Genomic DNA, 14,247 nt, shown 5'->3' with positions numbered 1-14,247 from the left:
CTCCACAGTATGCAGGGGAGTGAAAGGAGCCCAAGTCTCTGAGCTCACAGATCTCGCCTCCGCACTCTCTGGCACTTGTGTGAGCACGAAGGGCGGTCAGGCTTGGGTTAGGCAACGCCACACCTGGGCTCTCCAGGAAAGGTAGGCTTGCCCCAGGTAACACCTGAAAAATTGAAACTCCATAAATAGAGTTCTGGCCGGCATGGGGAGCAAGCCAACTCTGAGCTAAGATGAACACCTTCCAAGCAGAAACCTGTGAGCATCAGCATTTCGTTCTTGGAGGGCAAAGTCCTTTTAAGGAATTTTAAAAAAGGCTCTTAGAAATCCTTTTGTGAGTTCCCTGACTTACATCAGGAAAGAAGAGAGTGAAAATGCGGCTTATAGATGGGTTAGGCCCATGTGACTCCAAGATCCAGAAGAATCCCCCTTCTACCTCCTGCTTCCCCTTTCCTCTTGCTCCTTGCTTTGTCCTCCTTTTCAAAATCTCACTAAATGGTTCATCACCTATCATGTCAGAAGGCAGTCACTGCCAGAATCGGCCAAGAGCAGAATCCATTTGGAGTTGAGCTACCCTCCCCCGGAGTTAATCTCCTGGGTGGTTGCATGTGGAACAGGGGAAGCATGTGGCCGAGATTAGGCATGCATTGGTATTGAATTCTGAGCACCAGGATGTGTGCCCCGCCGCCCCGCATCCCTCACAGTCACGTCACTTTCTTCTTTTAATGAAAACTAAAACCCAGCTCCAGCCAGAGGGCAGTGGGAGCGAACAAATGTGCAGGGGAAAGAAAATAGAAATGTTTCGGAAGGTTGGCTCCCCCACCCCTGGTTTGGTCTAGAAAGAGCCTCTCCCTCCCTCCTAGCCCGAGGAATGCAGGAAAGGCCACAGAGGAGTTGGGGAGGCCTCATGGGGAGGAATTAAGTGTGGCTCAAGTCTGTTTCTGACTTCTCTGTAAATACTGCGACACCTCCAAAGGAGGAACAGCTGAGATAAGTGACTGCTAATCCCCCAGTGCCGGGAGGAGGCTGGCCGCTCCCTTCCAGATCCCAGCAGATGGTGGATGAAACAGGCTTCCCTCGAGGCAAGGGCAGCGGGAACTATCCCACCTTCTGTTCCTTCAGCTTGCCCTGCATGTCTCCCTCATGGCCTGTCCCTGCCCAGAAGGGCCTCGAGGGCCCTTGAGAGCCCTGGGGACATACCCCTGCTTTGCCATCCCGCTGGGACGCTCCAGGTCAGCCAAGCTGGCCCCCAGCCAGGGCGGGCAGCTTGGGCAGCATTCAGCAGAGCTCCGTGGGCAGGGGCAGAAACAGCCAGGCAGGGCTGCCAAGTTTCTTCCTCTGTGAATCACCTGGAGAAGAGGAGTGGTGACTTACTTAAAATGCAGATTCAATCTTCCAAGGTGGAATCCGGGAAGTTGAATTTCTACTAGGCGGCCCAGGTCATTTGGCTGCGAGTGGTTCTAGCATATTCCACCCTGAGAAGCCGCAGTCCGAGGAGACGGCAAAGCATTTCGGGTGGTGGTCAGAGCAGAGCGCAATCAGGGGCCTGGGTTTGAATCCTCACCCTTCCCTGTGCTCAGCTCTGTGACCTCTAGCAAAAGAGGCCCCATTGGTTCCCTGCCTCAGAGGATACAGAGGAGTCTTTCTCAAACTGCAGGATGCAGCCTCTCCTGGCTTTTGAAGTCCCTTTCGTCAAAATTTTCATCAAAAATGCAAGTGGGAGATTGATTGCACACCAGTGTGAATGTACTTAAGACTGCTGAACCGCACAGTTCTAAATGGTGAAGAGGGTAAATTTTAAGTTCATTAAATTTAAATTTTTTTTAATTTTAAAAAAAGGAATATCTAGACTGCACCACAGAGGATAAGTCATTTTTACATAAGTAAACGTGACAGAAGCCAATCTCAATTTTCAAATTAAATGGATCCCTCAAAGACTGTATCAAATGAAAATAGTCATTGATTCTTACTTTCCCATTGACTTGTATTTTAAAATATATAAAATAGGGTCTAGAGTTTTAAAAGGTGGAAATTGAGCAGTATTACAATGAACAGATATTGAACTATCATACAGCTTTAAGGGAAAAAAGTGTTCTTTCTTACCATAAATATAATGCATCTCAAAATACGTTTTGTTTTAGGTGGGAAAGAAATGAAACTGTTCTAAAAATATTTTGAGGGGTTGGATGGTCTTCTGAAACCGGTCTCTGTGCTCCGACCTACCCACCTCCACCAGGGCAGACTGATCCCAAGGTGGGCAGGCTGGAATCGGCCTCCTGAGCCCTGGAAGTATCTGCAGAGGATTCGGGTCAAGAGCTTCGGTGCTCAGTGACCCACTGGACTTTCCAGGAGCTCCCTTTGCGCAAACGGCCGTGAACGTGGCAATCTGCCATCTGCCACTCCTAGGTCGAAACTTTCTTCCACACAAATGTTCATGAACTTCAGTCCTACTCTACTCTAAAGACAATAAAGTGATATTCTTCAAGAAGGCTTTCTCTGAGCCCTCTTTTGGATCCCTCTTTTCATGACTATCCGCATGATTCCCTTCTTTTTCATCCCAGCATGTACCATAAGTGGCCCTGACTTTTCTGTAATTGTCCACCTCTGCTTTCCTTATCACTATATTCCTGTGACTAGCCCAGTTCTTGTCCCATAAATATTTGCTGAGTCAATAAATGAATGAAATTGACCCAGTTCTTCCAAAGAGAAAGCTACTGCTGCCCCCAAGAGTATCTGAGTTGCTGAACTGCAGTAGCGACAATGTGCTTTGTATCTTCTATGTGGATGCTATCACTTGCCCCTAATTATTTTGATAATTAATGACCCTTGCCAGAAAAGTGTTACTGTTATTGTGTCCTTTTTTGAAGGCAAAAATTGAGGCTCAGGAAAGTGAAGTGACTTGCCTGAGACCAAATGCACCATAAGTGATAGAAGCAGGATTTGAACTCAGGGTTGTCTGGCTGTACCCCAGTCCCATCTCTCATTTTTCTTGGCTCTTCTGCATCTGCATGAGCTGAAGCACCTCTTCTCTTTGCATCCTGTCAACGGGCATTTTCTTTGCAAAAGGCCTACTGTGTGGCAGGGCATGACCCCCGCCAGACCCTCCCCCCCACCTGGCTCCATCATCCAGCTGCCTCCACAGTTTCTTCTCCAGAACGACCCAAACATGGTTGGGGAGTTCAGCGGGGAGGGCCCAACATTCCCCAGTCCGGACAAATATCTAATCAGTAGACCTCCTCAGCATATCAATCCAAGACCACTCTAGAGATGAATGCCTGTGCCCAGTTTTCTATTTTTAACTGGTGTGAGCGGGAGGGAAAACACAAGCATTAAAAATCAAAGTGCCAGTCAAGAACGGAGAATACGGGACACCCCAGAGCAAATCAGTGATCTGTGTCCTTATGTCTCCCTGTTCCTTTCCCCTCTCCCCAGTTCATGGCATCTTTCCGTCCCCTTTTCCAAAATCCCAAGATCCTTCTAGATCTGTTTCCACGAAGGAGCTGATACCATTTGTACGACTGCTTCTCCTACTCTAATGTGTGTGTGTGTGTGTGTGTGTGTGTGTGTGTGTGTGTGTGTGTTTATATATATGAATCAACTGGGCATCTTGCCAATTCCGATTCAGTAGTTCAGAGGGTGGGGGTCGGGTGGAGGCCCGGATTCTGCTTTTCTAACTCTGCTGTCCTGTGATGTGTTCATTTGGTTGAAGCTGCTGTTATCTTCTTGACAAGAATACTGCTCTTCCAGTCTTGTCTCCACTTGGAATAAAGGTCTTTTCCCCCCAGTTTACAGAGGTTCATCTATTCACCAGCAAGCGCATAGGCAGCTTTTGGCATTGGGTCCTTCATGCACTTTGGCAGCAGGGGATCCTTTTCTGGCCTGAAGACAGGAGTCTGAGTTTGAGCAAAACCTTGGCAGCAGGAGGAGAGCTACCTGATATCCATGCTGGGGTAAACCTGGCCCCCTTCTCCAGCAAGACTTGGCCAGGCTCTCACTCCAGTTCTTGTTAGCCTCTTCCCTAGCCAGACCCTAAGCCATGCATGAGCTGCGGATCAAAGGGGCCTTGGTTAATCTCTGCTTTCTGACCTAGAGGAGCATGGCCCCAGCAACCTGGGTAAAAAGTCATCCAAGCTGGTGGGGACTAGACCAGAAAGGTGACCTGTCCCGGGTGCCCCCTTTTCTGGCCACCCCAAATGTGCTGCTGTTGTGCCCTTGGGGTCCACGAGGACTGCCAGGGCTCTACTCCTCCAGCTTCCAGTCGTGGAAGATGAGAAGCTGCTGTCACTCCCCTGCCGCCCTGGTCCAGCTGTCAGGACCCCTCAGCAGAGGGCAGAGGGCCAAACCTTCCCGCTTGTCTGTGGCTTATTGTCTTAGACTGGCGGGGCTGCGGAGGAACAAACCCACAGCGCACCCAGGGTGCACCTCCATCCAAGAAGGGGGAGGAGGTGAGCTGGCGTCACTTAGTCTTCCCCTGCCCCCTACCCCTCACCGCCTACCCCTCCCTAGCTCCCTATTTGGCCATCCCCCTGGTTGCCCCCTCCCCTTCCTTACATGGTCTGGGAGCCCCCTGGCTGATCCTCTCCCTTGCCCTTGGCTCCATGAATGGCCTCGGCGCTCCTCAGTGGTGCGAAGGAGACCAAATAAGGCAAGGTGGCCGACCAGGCCCCCCACCCCTGCCCCCGGCGGCTGCAACTGACCCCGTCCATCAGCACACTATAAAGCGGCGCGCCCCGCGCCCGGCACCCAGCGCCTGCCGCCCGAGCCGAGCCGAGCCCGACCCGCGGACGGTGAGTCAGCGCCCGCCCGCCGGGTCCGGCGCCACACCCGACCGCAGCCCGCCCCGAGCCCGTGGCCCCCTAGCCCGTGGCCCCCGAGCCGGGCCCGCCGCCACTTTAAAAAAAAAAACAACCAAAAAAAAAAAAACAAAAAAACAAAAAAACCACACTTTTCGATGCGGTTCTAACTTGTTTGATCCTGGGTCGTCACAGGAGAGAGACGCGCAGATCGCTAGCCCTGCGCGCCGCCCCACCCCCACCCCGTGCCCTAGGCATTTGGGGTCCCTGTTCTCATGCTCGTTTTTCTCCCGCTGGGGCTTGGGCATGGGGGTGTTGTTGGGGCCCAAGTGGGCTCTCTGGTTGTGGAAAGGCAAAGCTGTGAAGGGCTGGGGAGGCCTTGCTAAGGGGTGACCGCACCTCCTTGCACCCGGGGCAGAGGGTGCCTCCTGGCCAGGGAGCCTGGGTGGGTTCCTCTCCCCTTCTCCACGCACGTCCGCCTCGGTCTCCGCAGCCTCTTCCCACCCTGCCTACTCTGCCCCGAGGGGAAGGGAGCTGGCAGGCTTCCCTCCTCCGACCGCGAACCCTCCCCTGCTCCGTCCCCTCCTGGGGCGCGAGAAGGCCAGCGCGAGCGCGGGCACTGAGCGCCGGCCGCCCTGCTCTCCACCTGCAGACCCCGCCGACGCTGCGCCAGGATGTGCGACGACGAGGAGACCACCGCTCTGGTGTGCGACAATGGCTCCGGGCTAGTGAAGGCCGGCTTCGCGGGGGATGACGCGCCCCGCGCCGTCTTCCCCTCCATCGTGGGCCGCCCGCGCCACCAGGTAAACTTCCCGCCCTGCCTGGCCGGCTCTGGCCCGGGCCAGTCCCCGGCCTGCCACCTCCTCAGTCCATTCATCTAAGAAATGTGTCACCCGCCTTTCCTGTTGCATGAACTGCTCAGGTCAAATAAGGAAAGGATGCATTTAGCCTGAAATCCAAGCCCGGACAAGCAGTGCTCACACCACCAGCAACATACCACCAACCACCGCGGCTCGTCCCCCTTCCACTTTGCAGGGACACAGCCCTCCAGGGGTCGCACGCCCTGTGTGAAAAGCCGGCAGCTTCTCTCCTCCACCCCTGCCCTACATTTTTAGTACTGTCTTCCCTGCCCCTTACACACTTCAGTTTCTAACTTGGCCTCCCTTGTCAGTCCCGATCAAGACGTGTAACACTGTAACTTATCCCAACCTACCAGGACCCAACCCACATTCCTCCCTCGTGTTCACAGCCAGCTCACTGGGCTCCCAAAGGATGTAAATCTCTCCGCTTCCTGGCTGTTGCATTTTTAGAAGCCGGGGGTGACAGAGGCAGCAAGTGCCATGGTGATAGTGACATACCACCTTGTTTATTAAAAGAGATGCCATGCTCTTGGGCTCCGCCGCCGGCCCAGCCAGACGAGCCGCCAAGGAGGAGAGCTGTGTTGTCGTGGCTGGTGGCTGAGGGGTTCCGCAGGACAGTGCTGGGCCCGCCTAATTTCAGGGGCAGAGTGATAATGGCATAGCAGCCCATCTTTTTATGTTCACTTGATGAATGTCAAAATCTTTTCTTAGGAGAAACACAGTGTGTCATTAATTCAGTCATTCCACAGGGTAGTCATTTATATTCTGGTAGACATGGGTGATGAACTTAATAATTTAATGAAGGCATCATGGTATTTTTAAAATGAGGTGAGGCTGTACTTCTTTGGTGAAATAGCTTTATTCCCCTCTCCCCAGTTATATTCTAAAGGACAGAATTGTACCTGGGGAGTGTGAGTGGGGGTGGGGAGAAGGTACTAGATTGATTTTAAATGATATTTCTAAACTGGGATAAAATTCTATTTTTTATTATTTCTGGTATTTCTAAGATGTGCCTTGACTTGGGCAGTTAGAGGTAAATTTATAAGGCATCAGTTACATTTCTAAAATAGTGGAAGCTTGATTTCCCCATCTTTTTCTTCTTATAGGGAGTCATGGTGGGTATGGGTCAGAAGGACTCCTACGTAGGTGATGAGGCCCAGAGCAAGCGAGGCATCCTGACTCTCAAGTACCCCATTGAGCATGGCATCATCACCAACTGGGATGACATGGAGAAGATCTGGCACCATACCTTCTACAACGAGCTCCGCGTGGCCCCTGAGGAGCACCCCACTCTGCTCACGGAGGCCCCACTGAACCCTAAGGCCAACCGCGAGAAGATGACCCAGATCATGTTTGAGACCTTCAATGTCCCTGCCATGTATGTGGCCATCCAGGCGGTGCTGTCCCTCTATGCTTCTGGCCGTACCACAGGTAAGTTTGGGCTGTGGGGACACTCACTGATTCACCACGTCCCCAAGTCACTGACCTTGCTATGAATCAGCTTCCCTCACACTCCCTGGGAAGGTGTCCTTGAGAAGAGAAGGAGGTAACAATAGTTTCAGATCCCATGCATTTCTACGAGTTGAAAGCACATGGAGTTAGATCTCTACCTCTCCTAAAGTATGTGATACCACATACTTAAGCCTCCACACGATGTATAAACCTGGAATGTAGCCATCACTGGTATGTGTTCTATACCAACACAGCCCCCGGGCACACGGCCCCAAGGAGAACCGACATTCCCTACAGGGTCTGAGTCAAAAGAGAGAGAACGTGTGCAAGTCAGATGGGAGGAAAGAAAAACACGCCTGGATGCTTCCATAATGTGCCAATGGCTGGTAAAAGGGATGGTCATTTGAAAGTGTCCTGGGGAAATTTTTCTACTACAATATTTAAAAGGGTGAGCTGTTGCTGCCTTCAGATTTAGCCTTCATTATGCTCATTTTTATTCTTTGTGTGTAAGGAATCTAATTTGATCTGGATCCATGCCCAGTGCGAGTATCTTTTAGCCAAGATTGGAAGTGGGCTTTGACACAACTAAAGCAGTGGTGTCCTCAGGGATTTACTTTGCTCCCGTCTGTTTCTTCCGACAGGCATTGTTCTGGATTCTGGGGATGGTGTAACTCACAATGTTCCCATCTACGAGGGCTACGCTTTGCCCCACGCCATCATGCGTCTGGATCTAGCTGGTCGGGATCTCACTGACTACCTCATGAAGATCCTCACTGAGCGTGGCTACTCCTTTGTCACCACTGGTGTGTGTGTGTGTGTGTGTGTGTGTGTGTGTCTCATCTGCCACAGCATCGTGTCTGCTTTTTTCCTCCACCAGAGAATCTACCTACCCCCTTACAGCTGACTTCATTCTCCAGAGCTTGACTCTGCTACCCTTTATCTCTGCAGCTGAACGTGAAATCGTCCGCGACATTAAAGAGAAGCTGTGCTATGTTGCCCTGGATTTCGAGAATGAAATGGCCACGGCTGCCTCTTCCTCATCCCTGGAAAAGAGCTACGAGCTGCCCGATGGCCAAGTCATCACCATTGGCAACGAGCGCTTTCGCTGCCCTGAGACACTATTCCAGCCCTCATTCATCGGTGAGTGGTAGGGTCTGGCGCAGGGGACTAGCTCTTCCTTAAGAAATCTAGGGGTCCCCCAGAGTAAAACTGATTCTCATCAAGAAGGATTAAGGGGCCCTTGAGTTAAAAGAAGTCACAGCTCAGAGTCCCACACAGCTCAGCCTCAGATCCTGAGGGCTCATTAAAGGGATGGCCATCCTGTTCTGTTGCAGTGATACGATAAAGGATGACACGCTGACTTCATGTCAAAATAAAGAATGAGACAGGATAGTAATTGAAGCATCTGTATCTGCAGGAAAGGAATGGTTACTCAGAAGTGCTGACTTATTGCAGTAAGTCCATTACCCGGTAGCTGGACTTCCTCTGAAGTTACTCATCATTAAATGCAACCATACGAATCATACTCGTGGTAATAACTGGACCCTGGTAGTTTACCAAACATCTTGCCCCAGGAATGATTTCTAAGAGGAAGCTTGTCAGGATCTGATTTTAGCCCATCAATAAAAATTGCATTAATCTAACTCTAATGCGTGTCTCACCCTTTCCAACATATCTCTATACATCTGATGCATGTGTTCAAGTGTTCACTCCAAACAGGTGCTAAACACGGTGGTTTGTGTCTCGACAGTCTGTTGAGGATTAACTGTGAGAGACACCTGTTCTGCAAACGTGTTGCAGTGTATCTTAAAGAAGAGCACATGTTGCAGAGACAAATGGGCGACAGTTTATCAACAAAAGGAGTCCTGTTTTCTTCCCTCCACCCTCGGCCCCTGGCCCGAGTGCAGTGTGATTTTTTTTTTTTAAACTTATTTCTAGGTATGGAATCTGCTGGCATCCATGAAACCACTTACAATAGCATCATGAAGTGTGACATTGATATCCGCAAGGACCTGTATGCCAACAATGTCCTATCGGGAGGTACCACCATGTACCCTGGTATTGCTGATCGCATGCAAAAGGAAATCACTGCTCTGGCCCCCAGCACCATGAAGATCAAGGTAAAGAACCCCTGTGGGTGGGAGAGGCAAGGTGGGTCTTAGGATTGCATGCAGAACTCACACTGTGTGCTTCCCGTCTCCTATACGCTTTACCTCTTAGCTTTTCTAGCACTTTTCCCAAGATAAGAGACTTTAAAAAACATTTTCAAGCAGTGGATAATAATAGATGTTGGAAGAAAAAAAAATACCCTAAATCTTTGAACACATTTTAAAAGTCTCCAACTTTTGGGCTAGCCTCCATCACACATTTAGCTTGTTGCCACATTATACTCTAGTTCAGAGAAGTGGGGCAATTCTATTTTGTAGAGTCTTTGATAATGGACAGAATGAGCCAGAAGAAAATGCATAAAACTTGATTCCGCCATATTCATTTATGGTATGAAATATCTCATACTTTTCTGTGAATCTCTCCAGCATGTTGCTTGATCTGTTGCCTGGAGTGTCAGAGTTCACCGGAAGCATTTGTTTTCTTTCTGCAGATTATTGCTCCCCCCGAGCGTAAGTACTCTGTCTGGATTGGGGGCTCCATCCTGGCCTCCCTGTCCACCTTCCAGCAAATGTGGATCAGCAAGCAAGAGTATGATGAGGCAGGCCCATCTATCGTCCACCGCAAATGCTTCTAAGGTGACTTCTCTCTTAGTCTACATTCAGGATGACAGTATTATGCTTCTTGGAGTCTTCTGAACCACCCTCCCTTATCTCTCATCAATCATTGTACAGTTTGTTTACACATGTGCAATTTATTTGTGCTTCTAATATTTATTGCTTTATAAATAAACCAGACCAGGACTTGCAACGTACAAAAGCCTCTCTCCTTTCTTTCCCTGGGAGGCATGGGGTGGGGCCAGTGTAGGCTTACTTCAGTGTGTGAATTCAAATGCTGGTGGCTTGCCCCCAGGAGCACTGTAATATCACAGTACCACAAAGTGCATCAGATGAATTGGTGTGACATTTAGCCGGGAGTTACACTACTAAATATCAATTTTACACTTTGGAATAGAATCATGAATATATGTCGCATCTGAAAAGTAGATTAGCTTTAACTCTACATCAGCAAGACACAGTTCTTTGGGATTAGTTACTGTGAATGACAATGAAAGTTGTAGCATATGTGCCAGGTGTTTTTGTAACTTTGTAGAAACCACATATATATTAGTAATGAGAAAGTCAAAGATTATTTTAAATAAGTTGGCTTAAATTCTCAATTCTAGACTCCTCAGTTGTCTTCCTGAGGGCTATGCGTGTCCATGGTGAAACACAGAGGCCGGCTGACCGTTAGGCCCAGCCATGCCCCATTCCGAATACTCCCGAAACAGATCAAGACCATTGTGCATGTTCGAAATAAATGTGAGGAAACAGGCACTGCACCAGATCCTTTTGCCTCATCAGTAACTAACTTGTGGGACAGAGGTCTTTGGGTTCTTCATATCTTTGAAATCTTGGGCCTTGGAGTTGAGTGCAGTGAAGGCTATGAAGTCTGCCAGAAGGTGAAGAGGAGTGAAGCCACAATATTCCCTTTATTCCACTCTGGACTCTCTGCAAAGTATGTTCTGAGGGCTGCTGGGGGCAGCATCAAAGAATCAGTCATGCTCTGTCCTTGAGGGGCTCACATACACTACACATAGACTCCCAGTGTGTGCGGTCTGGGAAGCTTCAAGGAGGTGGACATGGGTCTGGGTCTTGAAGAATGGTTACGAATCACAGAGGTGAGAAGAGCGGATGGAAATCTCAGCAGAAGTGGGGCAGAAGCCAGCTAACAAGGCACAGGGCAGGCTGGTGGGAGCTGAAGACTTAGGAAATCAATTTGGGAAGGTAAATTTCCACCAGATTGCGGAAGCTCTGAAATTTTTCATTTTCAAGTTAATTGTTCATGAACTGTTGGAGCATTTGAATGGATGTAATTAAACTTTTATCTATTGATGAGGGAATCAAGACAGAAAGATGAAGTAAGTGGTGCAATGTTACACAGCATGTGGAATACCCAAGACGTGAAGCCAGATTTTCTGACATCTAATTTAATGGTGTGTCTCAAACCATCTTTAGTCATAAAACTTCAGTCTTAAACTATACTCATAAAGTTATAAACATAAACATATAGACATAAAGCTTTAGTCATGGTCTTAGTGCATTTTATCATACACCTTTTGGGAGTCTGCGTTCAAAATTTTGAGTATTTGGGGCTCATCGGACATCTTTAGTAAAGTTGCCAATGTCATTATTCAGGGTCATAATTTTGTCTTTATATTATTCATTTCAAAAGTATCTCTTGATCCCTGACTCTGGGCTAAGCACAGTAGTAGGTGCGGGGGACACAAAGATGGATCAAAGCACATTTTCTGTGCTTAAGAAGTTCAGAGTTTAAAGTCTGTGCTATTATGTTATAGTAGACTGAGCAAACTAACAGAAGATTTTCCCACATGTTGGGCATAATGGTCCAAGATTCATGGTCTAGCAACTTAGCAGCCTCTGGAGCAAAAGAGTGTCTTGCTATGTGATTCTGTCAAAAACTCCAGGAAGTCTAAGTCTGGCCAGGCTTGAGTACTGAATCATTACCATCCTTACCATGGGAAGGTATGAAAGAGAACTAAATGGCATGAACACCATACCTAATGAGCTCGAGCAGGAGGGGAAATATGGTAGTTTGTGGGCGAGGGCTCCAACTTCCAGTTTGAGAGTTTTATTTGATTTAACAGGTTGTGAGAAGAGCTTGAGAAGAGCAATGACTTCACTCACACAAAACTGGGGGGTAAGACTGAGAAGCTTTGGATGGTGGATGTGTGACTGGCCAGATTTTTTCCAGACTCTACTGTGGAGACCCAGGAACCCAAAAATCTCTCTATGACCAGATTAGCCAGGTGTTTAAGAAGAAATAAGTCAGATAAGAGAAGGAAGGAAGATTCTTTGTGATTAACATGGTACAAATGCTATAAATATTTCCTGGTAACTGAGAGCTACTGAAGAAATTTTGAGTCTTTTAGGCCAAAACCAGCAAAGATCAATACTCAATTTAAGGTTGTTAACTTTAAATAGAGCAAATAGTAATTTTATTTCAGCAAAAAAAGCCCTGAGTTTAATCGAAAATCACAGAGGAATTGCAATTTGGGACAAGCGAGCCATGGTGAACCACCAGCCAGTCCAAAGGGACAAAGGGACGGTCAGCTTTTATTGGGTTTTAGGAGGACATTGGGGAGGATTGCTTAGAACGAAAGTTTTTTGGAGAAGAACAAGAGTTGGAGGTTGTAGTTTCTCATTGGCTGCACGTGGGGGTTAGTGCGATGCTGCTGGGGCAGGGAGGGATCTTCCTTCCTTCTCTTAAAAGCAAGAGACAAAATTCCTATGTGAAAAACGTCCTCCCTTGCTGGAGTAATTCTTATCTTCCCTCTTCCCCCGGTTACACAGGCTGCAAAGCGTGCTATATGCATGAGAGCTCCCCCTTCAGGGCTTCTCAGCTCCATTTTAAATGAGATTTCCTTTATTTTCACAAGGTCTTCGGGGGGGCTCCTTATACTAGGGATTTCTCCTTCTGGCAGAGATTGGCTGTTGTTATGGCAACCAAACTCCCATGAGGAAGCTACAGGATAAAAGATCTTGGAGAGATTACAAAAGTATACTTTTGGTCACTGGTGAGCCCCATGGTAGAAGCAGTTCCGTCATCAGCTCTGTGTGTAATGAATGATACGAGCAAGACTGACCCGGCAGATAAAGAGCTTCAGTTCAAGAACAGCCTCTCAGTCATCGGGGTTCTGGGCCCTGACTCCTGCAAAGGAGAGCTGAGTCAGGTGAAGCCGGGGTGGTCTGCAGGACTCCCAGCAGTGTTGTTTGCTTATGGCTCAGCATTGTTTCACTGCAGCTTCCATGGCGATCAGGGTTGGGGAGGGGAGACAGAAAGGAAACAGACCCAAAGGAAGGTTGCAGTAAAGGTGAATTACAATATGGCATTAGTAGTAGATGAGAAATGGACTCTGCAGTGAAGGGTAAGCAAGGCCTTGGGTCAACAGGTTCACTTGAAGAACTTTGGAAATACTACTGGGTAATTACAGGGTAGGCATCATGTAGGGTAGGACATGAGAGAGCAGGCATTATGCAGGAAGTTTAAAAGCAAATCTGACTTAGGCACAATAGTGAAATTTTTCCAAGACACCTTTCACTCTAGGATCTACCTTGTGGACTTCTTTTCCAGGGTCCACCACCCAATGCTGGCTACCAGGGACACTCTCCCTACCACTCATATCTTGATGACACTTAACCTTTACTTACATTCCTCTAGAGAAGAGACCATGTTAATTAACATGTCAGTTACCTAATCTATGTTCCTGGGGGAAAGTAAGAACATATTTTCCCACTAGAGAACATACCCATAATTTAACAACAGTTTTCTGTATATCATTTATTATTATTATTATTATTATATCATACTAACCTGAAGTTTTGATGTTGCATGAGCTTTCAATCAAAAAGATTAAGTTCAAATCCTGGTTTTGCCACTGACTAGTTGAGCGTCTTTTAAGGAAATAGCAACCTCTCTGAATCTCAGAACAGAGGGGCTAACTTAAATCATGCTCCCAGGGGCGCCTGGGTGGCTCAGTTGGTTAAGCGTCTGCCTTCGGCTTACGTCATGATCCCAGGATCCTGGGATCAAGCCCCACATCAGGCTCTCTGCTCAGCAGTAACTCTGCTTCTCCCTCTCCCTCTGCCTACCGCTATGCCTACTGGTGCGCTCTCTCTCTCTGTGTCAAATAAATAAATAAAATCTTTAAAAAAAAAAAAAAGATGGGTTTCATAAGCAGCAATGACAGCATGTGCTGTGGGTTGGATGGGGCAGGCAAGAAAATGAAGGAACAACTGAAGCTACCCAGACTGCTGGCTTGAATGGACCATGTGTTTTCAAGGAAATTAAAATTTCAAGGTAATTCAAATGCAGCTCCAGTCCTACACTGGAAAAAGGGCATCATCCAAGATGGGATTTGCCCTGAGTCTTGGAAAGTGTTAAGGGTTTGGGAGAAAGGGAGGGAGACTGAATGAGCA

At 48.2% G+C, this 14,247-nt stretch overlaps 1 protein-coding gene across 1 annotated transcript; it reads left to right on the top strand.

The window, feature by feature from the left end:
• The first annotated feature begins 4,631 nt into the window (after window positions 1–4,631).
• On the top strand, window positions 4,632–10,027 carry ACTC1 (actin alpha cardiac muscle 1). Its single transcript, XM_025884425.2, has 7 exons — window positions 4,632–4,784; window positions 5,443–5,593; window positions 6,757–7,081; window positions 7,744–7,905; window positions 8,051–8,242; window positions 9,041–9,222; window positions 9,702–10,027. The coding sequence occupies exons 2-7, from the start codon at window positions 5,465–5,467 to the stop codon at window positions 9,843–9,845; spliced, it is 1,134 nt and encodes a 377-aa protein (XP_025740210.1). The 5' UTR covers window positions 4,632–4,784; window positions 5,443–5,464; the 3' UTR covers window positions 9,846–10,027.
• The last annotated feature ends 4,220 nt before the right edge of the window (window positions 10,028–14,247 follow it).

This window comes from Callorhinus ursinus, unplaced genomic scaffold, assembly GCF_003265705.2.
Source record: "Callorhinus ursinus isolate GAN/ISIS: 27379988/994484 unplaced genomic scaffold, GSC_fseal_2.0 scaffold25, whole genome shotgun sequence".
In the NCBI taxonomy this organism is placed as follows: Eukaryota; Metazoa; Chordata; class Mammalia; order Carnivora; family Otariidae; genus Callorhinus; species Callorhinus ursinus.
This window is presented reverse-complemented; position numbering and strand designations above follow the sequence as displayed.